We start from the raw sequence: 18,166 nt of genomic DNA on the forward strand, positions 1-18,166 counted from the left end.
TACACTCCTATCACAAAATTGGTCAGAAGGAAATCATGGATAAAGAAGACAGAATTTTAAGTTTTACTTATTTATTTTGAGAGCGAGAGCGTGAGAGGCGGGGGGGGGGGGGGGGGGGGGGATCCCAGGCAGGCTCCACACTGTCAGCACAGAGCCCAACACACAGCTTGATCTCACAAACTGTGAGATCATGACCTGAGCTGAAATCAAGAGTCAGACATTTAAATGAACCACCCAGGCACCCCAAGAAAACAGAATTTTTGAAAAATAATTCACGAGAGAAATTCTTTATTACTTTATCAGTTCTAAAATATCATCTTCTTTAAAAAAACTTAAGACTGAATGACAGATTATTTCCTTTACTGTTGTAAATACTGCAAATTTCTCATCAAAGAGGTAAGTATCAATGTAATTTTTCCTTAAGTTTGAACACATGAGGGAGGAATGAAGCAGATTATAAACCTCATTTGATCTGATCTTATAAAAAGTCACTCCAGCTGTCTTCAGTCTTGCTCTATCCACAGAGAGATTTCCAGGATAGGTTTGTGTCATTCGGTCCATCCACAATAGGCTGGATAGGATAGTCCGTAGTAAGTGCCAGGATACCACCTTTTATTCTGGGCTACTTGACTGGCATTTGGCATTACATTCCAAGAGTACCTCAATTGTGAATAGTCCTCTCCAGGGGGCCCAGGAGGAGGGATATGGCCTCTCTGGGAAACGTTCTGATTCTGTGAAAATTTTCTTAAACAAACAAACAAACAAACAAAAAAGCAATTAATTATTATTAGTTTAATAAAATATATAATAAGCTTTATAAAATAATACATAGATATTCTGGCTCTACTGTTTTCTACCTGTATAACCTTAGCAGATAAGTTGCTTAATCTTTGGATTTCTTAGTTCTTTATAAAATGGAGCCAATACCTTCCATCTTCATGGGTTGTTTTCAAGGTAAATTAAGACAACGTAATTAAATTACCTACCACAACACCTTGGCACATGGTAGGTTTCCAGGAGCCATTCCACTTTCCCTACACAGATAAATGCCCACACTTTTCTAATCAAATACTTTCTCCCCAAGTCTGGCAGAGTTGACATGAGACAGAATAAGGTATTTATTTTTAAAAACAGGAAGCTGCTTTCACTTTAAATACATATGTAAATTAGTTATAAAGTATAGAATTCTAATTATGGGACATGTAACAAATGTGGAAAATTAAGATTGAAGTTTAATTGTTTCAAAAGCAAGATCAGTAAATATATCATACTGGAGTTTCACTACTTTCTCTATAATCTGTATTTACTCTTAAATAACACCCTTCCTTATTCTGTAAACTTTACCACTATTAATGCAGCCTAAGAATGCAAGATCCTTTTTGGTAATCACATCAAATTGTTGGCTTAAACGAAGTTTAGAATCAATGAAATTTTCTAAGGCATTTTTCAACTGCCTCTGAAAAGTCACATATTCCCCCATCTTGTACTTGATTTTTCAGCTCTAAATGCAAAATATGGAGCAAATGATACCTCCTGGTTGACACTGATCATCCAGAAAACATCAATTCCTCACCATTGCTATGTGTTTGCACTAAATTATGATATAAATTTCTATTTCAATTCCAGAAAAGTAGACAGAAGAGATACCTTACTGACTGCTGCAGATCTTGGGTCTGGCTGTGGAAATGCCAAGAAGGTACTGGATAGCCTTGGGTCTGATGTAGGTTATACCTCTGTCCTTGGTTAACAGACTTAATAGTGGTGTGGACTGGTTCCATCATATGTGTTGCGGCTTCAAAACCACTTGATCTGGATACACTGGAATCCCAACTCCTCAAAGAGAACATTTCCACACGGTATTACTGGTTTCCAAATTTAGTAGCCAATTTAGTAACTACATTTTGGTCCATGAAAATAACAATGCCATCCTCCCCCACTTCTCTCCTTGTTTAGATTCCCCAAGCAAGTAAGTAAGCCTCAGGGAGAGTGGATATGTACAGCTGAAATAATCTACAAACATATCTCCCTAACCACAAACCTCACATAAAAAATGCAACGTACCTTCTGATGGGGCCCTTCTGAAGGTCTTCAATATAGTTTTGTCTTTCCAAGCAATGTCCACGGCACCTATTGAATACTGAGGAGTGGATGAACTGTTAGAAATAACTGTACAAAAAACAAGTCTTTTACAGAGAAAGTAGATCAAAGCTGAAATCCACTGACGAATTATTCAAGCTGTTAATACCTCACTATTTCCAGATACATCCCTTTATAAACTTTTGGCAAAAGACTGTATTATGTCACAGCAAATGAATTACAAACATTTCTTTTTTCCAAAATTTGAGAAATACATCTACATTTCCACCTTCAACTTTTATAAAAAGGGAAAAATAGTGACAACACTCATACTTACATTCAATTGCATCATCTGGCCTCATGCCTTCTACATCAATCAAATATCTAACAAAACAACATAATTGAGTCATTTATATGTAAGAAGAAAGAAATCAAGTTTATTCAAAAGAGGTCCAATTTCATTTACAAATACAGATATAAAAACCCTAAGAAAGTATCAGCACATCTAATCCAATAATTATTCAAGAATGATATACTATGACCACAAAAAGACTTCATTCCAAGGATGCAAGGATGACCCAACTTTAGAAAATCTATTAATGTAATTAACAATTTAGTTAGTAAGTGAAAGAAGAAAATACAGGACCAAATTGGTACTTGTTAAAAAGGCATCTGATAAAATACAATAGTCCTTTTTGATCAAAATGTTTTATATACTAGAAACAGAAGACTTACTTAATGTGACAGAGTATTTATTAGGAACCAACAAATAGGAAAAAACATATTGGGAAAAATATTAACATTGTATCTAAACAATGCTATCTAACCAACTGTAAAGGGCCAGAAGCTTAGGAGTCACCACCACTGTCAGCCATTTCTTCCTCACCCTCATCTTCAACCCACAAATCCTAAAGATGATATTACCTGAGTATCTCTAGAATATGTCCACATCTTTCTACCAAAATGACCACCACACCCTCGTCCAAGTTACCATCATGCCCTGGTTTCTACAAAAGCCTAACCTATCTTCTTGTTTCCACCTGCAGTGTAATCTCTACTCGGCAAAATAATCACTTGAAAATCCAAATTTGATTATATTCTCCACACCCTTAACAAAAAAAAGTTCAATGGTTTTCGATTACTCTGAAGATCAAGTCTAAAACCTTAAACACAGACCTGCATGATCTAGTTCCTCCCCACACTCCATTTTAAACCTTTTTTTAAGTAATCTCTACATCCAATATGGGGCTTGAACTCACAAACCCAAGATCGAGTTGTATGCCCTTCTGACTGAACCAGCCAGATGCCCCTACAGCTCTATTTTAAACTTAAAAAAAAAAAAAAAGTAATCTCGGGGTGCCGACGTGGCTCAGACGGATAAGCATCCAAATTTCAGCTCAGGGTCACGAGATCAAGCCCCACGTTGAGCGCCCCAGAGTGTGGAGACTGCTTAAGATTCTCTCTCCGTGTCTCTCTGCCCCCACCCCCTGCTTGCACACTCTAAAATTAAAAAAAAAAAAAAAAAAAGTGAAAGTAATCTCTCTACACCCAACGTAAGCCTCAAGTTCATGACTCCAAGATCAAGAGTCACATGCGCCTCTGAATGAGCCAGCCAGGTGCCCCTCCGGCTCAAACTCATGACCCCGAGATCAAGAGTCACTTGCTCTACCGACTTAGCCAGCCAGGTGCTCCCCGCTACCTTTTTTTTTTTGAACTTCAGCTCCATTTTAACACCATACTTCCCATGGCCCAGCCTCTCTGGCTTGTTCCTCCAACACAGCATACGCTTTCCTATTATCGGTCCTTGCTGTTCCTTATGCCCAGAATTCTCTCCCCAGAGTCCCTAATAGGTTAATACCTCATCATCCTTCAGATATCAGCTCCAACATCCCCACAGAAACTTTCTGTAATCTCCATGCTAAAGTCAAATCCTCCCTATTAATATGCCCTCCATGAACCATGTCCCTCTCCTTCTTGGCATTTGTCAGAGTTGTAATTCCACATGCATTTGTGTGATTCTTGCATGTCTATTCTCTCTCTAGACTTGTTAGAGTTCCCGAAGGCCAAGTCAAGTCTCTCAAGTCTTTCTGCCAGCGTCTAGCACAGTGCTTACACATAACAGATGCTCAGTAAGTGCTTTCTGAATGAACAAATAGAAGTCAGTCCAGTGCAGCAGTCCTCAAAAAGCATAAAAGCATCAACTTCTGATTCAGAAATTCCATTCTGACTAAAATTATCTCAAAAAATAGCATATATATTCAAATTTGTTCGTATAGGAATGTTCAATAATTCAATGTTTTAAATATCAAGAATTTCTGACTTTTATGTTCATCAGTAAACAAAGCAATACAGCCTTTAAAAAAGAATGAGGGGCACCTGGGTGGCTCAGTCAGTTAAACCTCCGACTTTGGCTCAGGGCATGATCTCGTGGTTCATGGGTTCCAGCCCGGTATCGGGCTCTGTGCTGACAGCTCGGAGCCTGGAGGCTGCTTTGGATTCTGTGTCTCCCTCTTTCTCTCTCTCCCCCTCCCCCACTTGTGCTCTCTCTCTCAAAAATAAACATTTTAAAAAAAATTTTAAGAATGAGGTTCCCAAATACTTTCACAGGAAGATGTTCACCATGTTATATTATAAAACAGGATGTCTAAATATTATACCGTTAAATTACACATATATGCTTATTATCTGTCTGCATTTTTAAAGTCTGAAAAAATACATATTCACTTATTACTGGTGGTAATCTTTGGGTGGGGAGCAAGACTTCTTTCTATTTCATACATTTCAAAGCTGACTGTATTTTTTGCAACTGGCTTGCACCTACTATTGTACACGAAGCAACCTAAACACAGTCTGTCTCTTGGGGTTGGCAACTCACCTGCAGATGAGATAGCCAGTCCTGTTTAAACCATGAGTACAATGAACACCAATAAGTTTGTCTACAAAACAAGGAATACAGAGTTAAATAGGTGATGTAGATACACTAAAAACAAGTTCTACAATTTTCTTTAGAGTACCATATATTAGTTACCATAGCACTACCACTACCCTGAAAAGGAATAACTGATGAGGAGTGAGTAATTTTAGGAACACACTAATAAAGAATCATCTAACATAAAGTCAAAATTCATGGTCTGGGAAATTTTGCTTCACCCCTCTTACATGCAGTCGTGTAAACTGGAGATGGCCTGGTCAGGTAAAATGGCACCAAGACGAACCCAGCTGTCTTAATCTAGAATGCCTATCAGTAACTGATTAAATATAGAAAACGGGAGTGAAAAAGAAAACAGGCCACAAGAAAAATGAAATTTGTTTCTGAGTGAAATGAATGGAATGCTTTACTTTCGATGCTGAATATTAAAAAGAATAGTTTGGGTGGGACTCATGAGTTCCCAAAGCGCTTCCATTCCTCTGTCATTTGCTGCTCCACACATGCCACAGTCTATGTGCCCGTGAAGCCCCCGGTTGAGCAGCACTGTCAGTATTTTCCAATGAAAAAAGCAAGAACGGGGGTGCCTAGGTGGTTCAATCGGTTAAGTGACTGACTTTGGCTCAGGTCATGACCTCATGGTTCATGGGGATCCTGCGTGGGGATCTGTGCTGACAGCTCGGAGCCCGGAGCCTCATTCCAATTCTGTGTCTCCCTCTCTCTCTCTGCCCCTCCCCTGCTTGTGCCCTGTCTGTCTCTCCCTCTCTAAACATTAGAAAAATTAAAAAAGAAAGAAAAAGTGAGAACTGGAGATGTAAGGCCAAGCTGCACAGCAGGCAGAGAGAACAAAGACTAGGATCAAGTCTAAGATTTTTCCAACTGTGCCACAGTATTTCTTAGTCCATCATTTAAAAAATTATATAAGGGGGCGCCTGGGTGGCTCAGTCGGTTGGGCGGCCGACTTCGGCTCAGGTCGTGATCTCGCGGTCTGTGAGTTCGAGCCCCGCGTCGGGCTTTGTGCTGACAGCTCAGAGCCTGGAGCTTGTTTCAGATTCTGTCTCCCTCTCTCTGACCCTCCCCCGTTCATGCTCTGTCTCTCTCTGTCTCAAAAATAAATAAATGTTAAAAAAAAAATTTTTAAACTATGTAAGAAGTTAAATAAAAAACAATCACGTGTAGTTGATCTCGGCAAAATTTATGTCTGTGACTAGGAAGTGTCTGGTAGGAAAGCACATGGCCTCCCCTGCCTGGGTGACCACCTCCCTACCTCTAAATCTCATCTATTTCAAGTGATTCTCCATATGGAAGATGTTAACTTAAAATACAAACTCGCAGGGTTGCTCCCTTGCTGAAAAACCTCCATTTAGCACAGAATAAAGCCCAAACTTTTAACACAGCATTTAGAACTCTTCATAAACAGTACCATCAACCTGGCTCTCCAACTGAACCGTAAGCCCACAAGAATTTGAACTAGGACTTACAAGGACCTACGTGACCCACCTCTTCCTGCCCCTGCCAACCTCCCAGATCCCATTTTCTACTGCTCTGCCTTCACACCTTCCGCATTCCAGCTACACTGGCCTCCTTCCTATTCCTCAAACATGCTGGGCACAGTCATGCCTCAGGGACTTTTGCACCTACTATTCCCTCTGCTTTGGAATACTCTGTCTCCCCCACCCCCCAAATATCCAATGGCTCCTCACTCCTTTTAAGGCTCTACTCAAATGACATCTTAATAGAGAGGCCTCCCCTGATCACCCAACACATTCCCTCACTTCTGTGTCCTATCTGTTTTTTTCCAAAGCACTTCTCACCATCTGACATTTCAGAGTTACTTATTTATCCCTCTCCCCCACTAGAACGCAAAGCATAAAAGAGCAAGAGCTTTCTTCTGTTCCTGCTTCCCAGAACAGTGCCTTCAACTTCGAAGGTGTCCTGTAAATACCTGTTGAAAATGAACATATGAATTCTATACCCTTTCACACGACCCTCTAGTCACACCAGAGGCTGCCGCTCCCCGGCACAAGTTCACGCCCTGTGCCTTTTGCACTTGTTCCCCAAACCTGGGCTGTCCTTTCCTCATTCTGGCAAAGTCCTCTTCCCCACAGCCCAACTCAAATGCTCCTGTCTCCTCGGTCAGGCCTTCCTCAACCTCTCCTCCATATTCCTGTTGCACTTAATTCTTTTGTTATAATTAATCCATTGTCTTAATTACCACATGTTTATCTTCCTAGGGAAGTTTCTAATGAACAGAGAATGCTATCACCTCTGTATCCCATGCCCTACCAACAAACCTCAGTGTTTACTGACTCCATTTATTTTCTGAGTCTCTACCAGTTCTAGGGGGTGGACAGTGTAGTGTCCTCCTCTTCTTCAGGGAGCCTGGAATCTGTGGGAGGGGACGCTTAGAACAGAGGTAGACAAAATGGATCATAAACAAGGTCCCAAGACTGCTAGAGCAGAGAGCAGAGTGAAGTCAGCACCATACAGGCAGAAGACCAACATGGTGTAACACGTGAACAAACAAGATTTACAAACGTGTTCACGTGTACTCATACGGATCTTCTAACCCTCGCAGAACAGATGGAATACTATCTACAGTTCCACACAGAGGAGCCCTGAAGCAGCGAGTAGGCTGGCCGCTGCACCCTAACATCTTACACAGTCATGTTTCTGACATAAGTTAATATAAATCAGATTATTTACCTCCTCCATAAATGACGTGGCTGTCAGAAGCAAGGCCAAGCCCATGAAGTTTTAAAGTTAAAGTACAGGGAAGATCTGGGAACAAGGCTTAAGATATTTAAGTGCTAATGCCTGCATTAGGCAACCACGTTACAGTGTGAAAAATTATCTTAAAATTCTTGTCTCTTTCTATCTGTCATCTCCCAGCCCCTATCTTCTCACCTGCATCTCTATTCTTTCTCCCCTACTTCCTGTTTGTGTGTGTATGTGTACATATGTGGAATATTTACTGTCATATTTATGTAATAAAGCATACACTCCTCAAGCTAAATTTAGAAAGAGAACAAAATGAACACTTTTTCCTGCAGGTCGGTGGCTTTTCAAAGACAAAAGATTCCTCAGTCTTAAAATATAGCAAATACCACATTCTTTCTGATGGCCAGGTGCCGGAAATAGTTAAGTGTATCCTTAAAATTAAGACACTAATAGCTTAATAAGATCTATTTTCAACAGAGTAAGGTAGATCTTAAAGCAGAAATACGAAACACCAGCCTTTTAAAGTTCTTCCTGTCTGAATAAGAGGTGGTAGTGTCCTTCCTCAGTTGTATCCAAAGTGGAAAAACAGCAGAAACATCTTAAATATGCATGATGAGGATGCCACTGCACTGATGCACTTTGCTTTGCCTGTAGGGGTCTGTCTCATTCCAAACCTTTTCCTTTTGGTGTCTCTTTTTTTTTTTTTTTTTTTTTTTTTAATGTTTATTTATTTTTGAGACAGTGAGAGACAGAGTGCAAGTGGGGGAGGGGCAGAGAGAGAGGGAGACACAGAATCTGAAACAGGCTCCAGGCCCTGAGCTGTCAGCACAGAGCCCGACGCGGGGCTCGAACCCACGAACTGTGAGATCATGACCTGAGCCGAAGTCGGACGCTTAACCGACTGAGCCACCCAGGCGCCCCTGGTGTCTCTTTTATAGACCCTAAGACGTTGAGATTTTTTCCCCCTTGTTTTCAGTGTAAGGTCACACAAGCCACACTCCCATACGCTTTGACGCAATACATCAGTTCTTAACCTTTCCCCCGCAACTCTTACCTCTGAACCAATGAATAAAAGAATGTGTTTATTATGTATTTCCCATTCAAAAGTTTTAAAGAGATGAGTAAGCTAGTTCACATTTTTCATTAAAACTACTTTTCAAACTAAATTGTTTATTTGTGACCATACAAGGAAAAGCTCACTCTATTAGCACCATCTGACGTTTCTACCTTAACATTATCAAACACAACAGGCCTAACGTTAAAACTAAAAATTCCAACCCCATTCAATATGCATACCAATGTTCAAGTAAGAGGGGAAAAAAAAAAAACAAAAAAAACAACAAACTCACCATTGTCTTTATTTTCCTTCAAAAACTCATTAACAGCACATTTGAATTTAAAAATAGTGTCATCATCAGGCACCTGATGCCCAGTTGTATAAATTTTTAAGTAAGGAATAGTTTCTGGTAAGTCCTATAAGGCAAAACCATGAAAATGCATATTATTTCATTTGTAAGTAAAGAATTAAAAATTAGAGAAGCCAGAATATAAACCAAGAGGTTACAATAAACATAGTTTATCAGTAATTCTGATAAAAAAGACATTTTTTCCCAAGCTGCTTCAACCAGGAAGTATCATCTGATTTTTAGTAAATCTACAGAATGGGGGGAAAAGAAATGAAACCTACAGAATGGGTAGTCAATAGGATACAAAACTGAAAGCCAAGTCCATTTAAATGAATGCATAAAAACTAAAAATTATATGAATAGTTCTACTTAATATTTTGTATTTTGAGAGTCATAAAGCCGCTGTGATTTAAGTAGAATAGTAGAACAGAGTCAGAAAAACTTGGATTTGAACTGTGAGACTGAGCAAATTTCAGGCACTGTTGAGAGCTGGTATTCTCAGGGGCAGGAGAAATTAGATACCAATAAAAGAAGAGGTTAAGTGAAAATCCTATGGTTCTGACTTTAAATGGGAAGTACCAGCATGAATCTATGATTTATTTTATATTAAAAACAAACACATATTTCCTAGTTCTGATCACAGAAAAAGCCTACAAACAACTGATGTCATATTCAGGAGCCATACTCAGAGAAGCTCCAACTGGGCAAAGATCGGGCCTCAATTTGTGCCTCAAGGAGAATAACTTCATTGAAGTCCAAAATGGTACAAAAAGTAAATAAATAAAACTCACTGGTCACCATCAGAGGATATTAGTGGATCAACTCATTATTTTGACACCTGTTAAATAAAAGGAAAGAAGCACATGCCTCTACAACTAGGCAACCATACAGATGATGAGGGAAGCTTCTCTCAATAGAAATATGCCCAGCTAATAAATGAACAAGGGACAGAATTCACTATTTTTGAAGCCCCAAATGAATTAATGCATGTGGGTATCAGTCATCAGTGACTGTAATACCACAGAAAAAGATAATCACTTACAGGTCGGTCTCCACAGAAGAACACATCATAACCTATGAAACTGTCTCGCAAAAAAAAATAAAAAATAAGTCTAATCTGGTCAAGCCTCTGGGTCCAACTACCAATTTACAGGAAATAAAAGACTGAAGAATATGTTAACACATGGGGAGGAAATCATCAAATCTAGACAGAACAAACTGGTTTCTTCAAAAATTAAAACTCAAGGGGGGAGAAAAAAAGTATGTGAGAGAGACATGGAAGGAGAACTTACAGATTAAATAAGACTTCAGAGACCTAATAATCAAAAGCAAAGGGTGAATCTTATTTGGATTTAATTCAAACTTTTTTTTCTTTTTTTATGTTTATTTATTTTTGAGAGAGAGAGAGAGAGACAGAGTGTAAGCAGGGGAAGGGCAGAGAGAGAGATAGGGAGACACAGAATCCAGAGCAGGCTCCAGGCTCTGAGCTGTCAGCACAGAGCCAGATGCAAGGCTTGAACTCACAAACCATGAGATCATGACCTGAGCCGAAGTCAGACACTTAGCCGACTGAGCCACCCAGGCGCCCCTTAATTCAAACTCTTAAAAAACATTTTTATGACATTTAGAAGAACTGAAAATTTGAGCACTGACTGGATATTTGATGTTAAATAATGACAGTAAGGAATAAAAGTCGTATATTTTAAATATATATACAAAAAATGTACAGGTGAAATTATATGCTATATAATACATGGGATATACTTCAAAATTATATGGAATGGGGTGAAACCAGAAGGTGTACAGATGAAACCCGACAGCATCAATTAATAAAGATTAAAGCTGGATGAGTTCATGGGTGTACAATGAATGCCCACAGTATTATGCCTACTTCTGTGTATGTTTAAAAGTTGTGGTAATTATTTAAAAAATGACACTGGAGGGGTGCCTGGGTGGCTCAGTTGGTTAAGCGTCCGACTTCAGCTCAGATCATGATCTCACAGTTCTTGAGTTCAAGCCTCACATCAGGCTCTGTGCTGACAGCTCAGAGCCTGGAGCCTGCTTCAGATTCTGTGTCTCCCTCTCTCTTTGCCCCTCCCCTGCTCATGCTGTCTCTGTGTCTCTCTCTCTCTCTGTCTCTCTCAAAGATAAATAATAAAACATTAAAACCAAGAAACAAACATGCAAAAAACGACACTGGAAAAGTTTGGTGGTCTCAAAGGTTTCTAAACATAGAACTACCATATGATCCAATAACTGCACTCCTACCTAGACATGTAAAGGAGGTGAAAGCAGGAATCTGAACAACTATTGGTACATCAATGTTCACAGCAGTATTATTCACAGTAGCCAAAAGGTGGAAACAACTCAAGTGTGCATCAACATGTAAAGAGAGAAACAAAATATGGAATATTACTCAGCCGTGACAAGGAATGACATTTTGTTACATGTGTGAAACTTGAAAACATTATGTTTAGTGAAGTAGGTGAGACACAAAAGGACAAATATTGTATGGTTCCACTCCAGAGAGTAGCATACAGGTTACCTCCGCAGGAAGAGGAAATGACATGATTGTTTAATGAGTGCAGTTTTTGTTTAGGATGATGAAAAAGTTTTGGTTATAGGCAGCGATGATGGTGACACAATGTTGTGAATGTATTTAATGCCACAGAATTAGACACTTATGAATGGTTAAAATGATATTTACGTACAACTGGCCACACACACACACAAAAACAGGAATAACTGAATTTAAGTGTCAATTCTTCCTTTTTTGAGCCTCAGATTCATCATCTGTAAGATAAGCAGTTGTGATCATCTATCCTCTGAGCTTAGCGCAGAGCAAGCACTCAGCAGATACCAGAACTACTATACTTCATCAGCAAAGGACTGTTGTGAAGATTAACTATGATAAGGTATGTAAAAGTACTTTTCAGATGGCAAACTGTTTTACAAATCTATTTTCTAAATTTTTTAATTTATTTTGAGAGAGAGAAAGAGCATGAGCAGGGGAGGAGGGCCAGAGAGACAGAGACAGAGAATCCCAAGCAGGCTCCGCACTGCCAGCAAAGAGCCCGATGCGGGACTCGAACTCACAAAACGTGAGATCATGAACTGAGCTAAAACCAAGAGTCAGATGCTTAACCGACTGAGCCACCCAGGCCCCCTACAAGTATTAATAAACGTTTAGTGTTACTGTCGTCCAAGGCCATGAAATTGGTCAGAAGGATAATTCCCTCACACTGATATGTCACATGGGCCAACAGATTATATGGGGTTCTGTTTTTTATCAGAGATATTAGGGAAAGGAAAGCATAAAACTTAGAGCTAATAGTGGTCTTTTACCATGATGTTTACACGCTCAGTCAACTGCTTAAAATAAGTGCTAGTGGATATTTACTTCTTTTCTTTTAGGCTGCTATTCTTACTAAAAATTTATTTCATTTTCAAAATATGGAACATGAAGCTTATAGAATTTCTTAAGACACACAGAGCCAACATTACAGTTCAATTCATGTCTTTAATCTCATTTTGAGACACCAATTAGAAATATGTACTTAAGGAAACCGTTAACTTCCTTTTTTTGAACTATTACCCGTGAAAATAAGCCAGGATTCACCTTAGTGTAAGATGATAACTACTGAATTACTAAGAATTATTATCGTATTGGAAAGTCGGTCCTTTTCAGTTAAAGGTTCCATTTACCTCTGGTTTATAATAGCGATGAGTGTATGTTAAGTCAATAATCAGTCCAAGTTCTTCATTCTGTTTTTGGAGTTTGTTAAAAAGATCCAAGGGGGAAAAACGTTCTTCTGGAGCAAGGTGCTTTTCAAAACTCTGTTAGAATGAAAGAAAAAGCAAACATGTGCTTAAAATCCTTTTCCATTTATTCAAGCCCTGTGATGCTAACACACAATGAGATTCAAAGAAAAGTTTCCACTCTGCTGGAATTTATAAGCTAGATTACAATCTTTTCCTCCAGAGATGAGGCGGGAGAAAGTAAGCTCATTTCTATGTATTTATTTCTGTGTTTACTTGTCTCATGTTGATCTCCTAACCAGACTGCAACTGCCAGAAGGCAGAGACTGCATCAATTCTGTCCAGCAAATCTTCGGCTCCACCTGGCGCATCTATAACTACTTCTAAATACTTCCTGAATACTTCTCTATATGAAGGGTGGCTTCTATTGCTAAATATTCTTTTACATATTTGGCTTATTCACCTACTCTGCTCATTGATCTGTTTGGTTATTCAAATGTCAGTCACATACTTTTTTTAAATTAATAGACTAGTTTTTAGAGCAGTTTTAGCTTCAGAGCAAAACTGAGCAGAAAGTAGAGTTTCTTCTTACACCCTCTCTCCTTTACCCCACACAACTTTTCCCACCATCGACATTCCATACCTGTAAGGTCCATGTGTTACAATCGATGAACCAACATGGACATGTCGTTTTCAAAGTCCACAATTTACATTACAAATCACTTTGTGTTGTACAGTCTACTGGTTTTGACCAAAGAATAACGACACGTGTTTATACTTACAGTATCACACAGAATAGTTTCCCTGCCCTAAAAATTGCCTGTGCTCAACACTTTTAACACAGCTTCCTATCTGACAGGGCTCCATGATCCCCTTCTCCCAGTATTCTTCTTTTTCAGAATTTTCCTGGCTATTTAGGTTTATTTTTCTCTATGAGTTTTAGAATCAATCTATTTGAGATGATGTTAAATTTATAATAAGTTAACTTAGGAAGATTTGCCAGTTTGATGATATTAAGTCTTCCATGTAAAACTGTAAAAGTGTTGAAGAGTATATTAATTACAATGAGGCATATAATCTCTCCAGTAAGCTTCTTGCAGACTTGGAGCTGATGAATCAAATATCCTGTCCAGTCATGTGAACAACAACTAACTTTAGAAAGCCTTCCTGTCTGTTACCATTTCCCCCTCCTTTGAATTCCTAGGTATTTCTTGCCATGGCATTCATGTGACACTTGACATACTCTATTTCATATTCCAGTATGCATAAGAAGTGACTGTCAAGTGACTGCTTTTCTTTGGGTGACTTCCATAAAACACACAGGAACTCAATGTCACGTTTTGCTGCCTAACTCTACAGCATGAAAAGGAACTGCACTCGGGGGGGGTGGGGGGGGTATGCAGCTCTGTAATCCCCTGTACAGTGCCTAAACAATCCCAATGCTGAGCCAGATAACCTGAGTATACAGAGCTAGGAGGAGGCTTTTTGTCATGACATCATACAGGAAAGATCTGTGGCTGTGTGGAGGAAGGGAAACAGAAGAGTCTTCCTGTTGTCTACCTTGCTGGTGTACTTTCAGGCAAGGGGCTAAGCAGGGGCCCTTGTGGAAGCTCGGGAATCCACTTTTAGAGACCATTGGGTAAGGAGTTGAGGAATCAGGACAACTGCACAGAGAAAAGGAGGAATATAGGAGATAATTCGCAGCAGCTCCAAATGGGGGCTGGGAATGTCCATTCAATAAATATTTGTTAACGTTTACTATATGCCAAACATTATGCTTGGTGTTGATGGATGTGAATAAGAGCCATAAGATTATCTTTATGAGAAGACTAGTTTTTAAGTCCAGAGATGCAGAAGAACTGACACAGTAGATGAAAAAGGAACCCTGACCTATGAGTCACAAATTAAATAAAATCTCAACACATTCAAAGTGGCTTTTCCAGAAACCAATCCATGCTATGCCGGGCAGTTTCATGAGTCTCTTCTTACCTTTTTTATATTGGTCAAATGCTTTCCTCACCTATTCCTTCCTCAGTTCTAACAAAGACACAGTTTTCAGAGTTTCCATGCTGAAATCGCGACCTTGCTAATCAAGGGCTTTTTATTTTTTAGTTATGATGATGGGAGTGAAGTAGTCTACCATTTAGTAAATGGGGGTCACAGATGCTAGAAATCTTGCCAAATTCAGAACAGTCCTACAAATGTGTCTCACACCTGAATGACTTTTGAATGTCCTATTCAACACCTCATATAGGTGAAAAACTGCGCATAGTTGTCTAAGCCTTAGAACCTAACTCCATTTCACAAATAAACACAAGAGGTTTTCTGCAGAGTTTTAAAGTACATTGCATTTTCCAAGATAGTAATCACGTTTCAGTCACGTAAAAATTGCACTTTGTTTTATTTGAAAATCTACTAAGAGCTGTTCACTATCATGGAAATTTCTGACAGGCAGTAAAACCCACCTAGATCGGTCTGCATTTGCAGTGTTTGTATTCATGCTGCAAGTAACCAACTACTTTTTTATTTCTAATATAGTCATGCCCAAACATTTACATATTGAAATTAATTACATATTACTTTACTGTAAGTTACTTTATCTTATTTAGTGTTTACATTATAACTAGAGCATAGGTTGACTTTTTTTCTTTAAAATTAAGTAGCGAAGTAGTATTTAACTATAACTATTTCAGGATACTAAAGGGGATACACAACGTACTTGTTATTAAAAAGGGAAAATGGAGGGGTGCCTGGCTGCTCACTCAGAAGAGCAAGCGACTCTTGACCACAGAGTCATGCATTTGGCCCCTGCACTGGGTAGATTACTAAAAAAATAAAAATAAAAAATAATGAATAAAAACTTAAAAAAAAAAAAAAAAAAAGGGAAGATGGAGCATGTCAGGGTTGAGAACCAGCATTCTATATCATGAATTCAGATTTGTGAAAGAATACTGAATTAACTTTTGCTTACCTTTTTCAAAGGAACTTTGAAAGCAATGAAACGAGTCCCAGGCATCCGTTGTCCAACTGGAAGATAGTCTTTCCACCTATTAATACATTTTTTGTTAGCCGAATTTTATGTTAGCCTGTACCCCAGCATAGAATGATGGCTCCTTGTAAATGGACACCATAGCCCACACAGACGTTCCCCTCTTCTCCCTGCTTTGAATTTTGCTGTTCCATGGACTCAACCCCACCTAGTAACAACTTATACTTTTCTAGACACAGGCAACAAAACAGTGCACAGGTCTCAACAAATAAGGAACATCGAAAACCAGACTTGTCCAGTATTTTCGTATCCCCGATAAAACCTAGCCCAGTCCTGAATACTCTGGTGTCATTACTGTATAGCTGTTGATTAAAAGTTTAAATTCAATTCTTTGACTTGACAGTTTATTTTCAGTCCTTACACAACTGGTGCCATCAAATGCAGTCAGTAGGGAACTTCAAGTTCACATTTTAAAAGAAAACCTGATAGAAAAGGGACTGTGAACTTCACTTAATAACGTTAGGAGTCACAGTGAAGTCATATTTGAGCTGACTTCTGTAGGATGAGCTAGTTAACTAAGGTGAATTCAGTATAGCTGAAGCATAGAAAGCGAGGACAGAAGTGGCACAAGATGGGGCTAGAAAAGCAAGGGAAGAGTCTAGTCTCTGCAGACTCTTAAAGACCATGGTAAAGAGTTTCTTTTTATTCTTAAAACCATGTTTTTGATTGATGTTTATGGGCAATAGTCCAACTAGTCTATTAAAAAGACTTCCTGTGGGGTGCCTGGGTGGCTCAGTCGGTTGAGCGTCCAACTTCGGCTCAGGTCATGATCTCACAGCTCATGAGTTCGAGCCCCACGTCGGGCGCTGTGTTGACAGCTCAGAGCCTGGAGTCTGCTTCAGATTCTGTGTCCCTCTCTCTCTCTGCCCTTCCCTCGCTCATGCTCTCTCTTTCAAGAATAAATTAAAAAAAACATTAAAATTTAAAAAAATAAAAATAAATAACAAGACTTCTTGTGTGAAGAATGGATTGGAAAGAGACAAGAGTTAGATATACGTACACCACTTAGGACCTAACCGCAATAGATCAGGCAAGTTCTGTATTAGGATGCTGACAGAGTAAAGATATTCAGGAGATAAAATGAAGGGGACTTGATGTAGGAGATGGGAGGAAAGGAAGATTTCAAGGAATAAAAGAGTTCAATGCACACATGAGCAAAGTCTTAAAATTAATCATTTGCACAGAAGAAGCTATTTCAAATGAAACGTGTTAGGAAGCAAACCTATGCCCTCTGTGATTGCTGGAAACAATATAAATCAACTTTTTCGGAGGAAAGTTTGGATGTACTGGTGGTTTTTTTTCCACTCAAACTTGGTCCTCATTACTCACGTTTGCTGTGTCAAAACAACACAGCTCGAGGAACTGAGGGAGACTCCAATTTGGTAATTAAGGGGTGTCCCCGACACTGGCAGTCAGTCCCATCTTGAAAAGCCATTCCTGTGCATTTTAACAGAGAAGCAATGGCCAGAGCCTCGCTTTTAACGGAATGGGGGGAGAAATCAGAACCCAGTTGCTGTGGGCGGAGCAGCGTGAGGATCCATGCCTCCCAGCTTGGGTGGACGGGCCAAGCGCGTCGCGGGGACAGATACAGGTAAGAGACCACAAGACATGGAGCCCAGGCCGCCGAGCGCCCAAGTGGAGGGCCACGCCCAGGGGCCAGGGCAGATTACCTTTCCGGGACGTGGTTTCCGCCCCTCTTCTTGGTGGAGCGACGTCCAGAGTACGCGCGTCCTTGGCCCCAGCCGCCGCGGGCATGATGCCACTGGCTCATGTAGGCCCCAAGATGCCTCCCACCCAACAGCAAGAGAGCCAAAGCCGCCAGTCCAGCGCCTACGGTGCCAGAACAAGATCCCGGAGCGGAAGCGCCTAGGCAGCAACCCACGCAGTTCCCAGGCCCCTTGCAACTGCGCACGCGCCACCGACAGTCGTGATGACGTCACCACGCTGGCTGACGGAGAAGTTTGAGTAGTAAACAGGAGTCAGAGAGCGACAGTGCCCTCCTAAGCTGGGGGTCGGTAGCGCAGGTTCGATGAGCATGTAGACACCAGAATTCAAATAGTACAGGACATGGAATGAGGGTTAAGTCCCAGTGCCCCAGTTCCTTGTGTGGTTCTTCCAGGTATTTTCCAACTGCTTACATTCATACTTATTGTACATATATATATAATATATATATATATATATATATAATATATATATATAATATATATTATATATATATATATTATA

General features: G+C 39.7%; 1 protein-coding gene across 2 annotated transcripts; it reads right to left on the reverse strand.

Moving 5' to 3' along the window:
- Nucleotides 1-271: 271 nt before the first annotated feature.
- DUSP11 (dual specificity phosphatase 11) lies at nt 272-17,855 on the reverse strand. 2 transcript variants are annotated; one of them, XM_053890834.1, is made up of 9 exons: nt 17,608-17,855; nt 15,860-15,935; nt 12,835-12,966; nt 9,073-9,196; nt 4,952-5,012; nt 2,414-2,460; nt 2,062-2,137; nt 1,648-1,830; nt 272-744 (listed from the first exon to the last, which is right to left on the reverse strand). In XM_053890834.1, the coding sequence occupies exons 1-9, from the start codon at nt 17,706-17,708 to the stop codon at nt 549-551; spliced, it is 996 nt and encodes a 331-aa protein (XP_053746809.1). In that variant the 5' UTR covers nt 17,709-17,855; the 3' UTR covers nt 272-548. The 2 variants fall into 2 exon arrangements, with proteins under 2 accessions (XP_053746809.1, XP_019297511.1); XM_019441966.2 differs by having other exon boundaries at nt 1,648-1,833; nt 17,608-17,854.
- Nucleotides 17,856-18,166: the final 311 nt, after the last annotated feature.

The sequence above is a fragment of the Panthera pardus genome, unplaced genomic scaffold, assembly GCF_024362965.1.
Source record: "Panthera pardus isolate Hobbes unplaced genomic scaffold, ASM2436296v1 HiC_scaffold_25, whole genome shotgun sequence".
Lineage (NCBI taxonomy): Eukaryota > Metazoa > Chordata > Mammalia > Carnivora > Felidae > Panthera > Panthera pardus.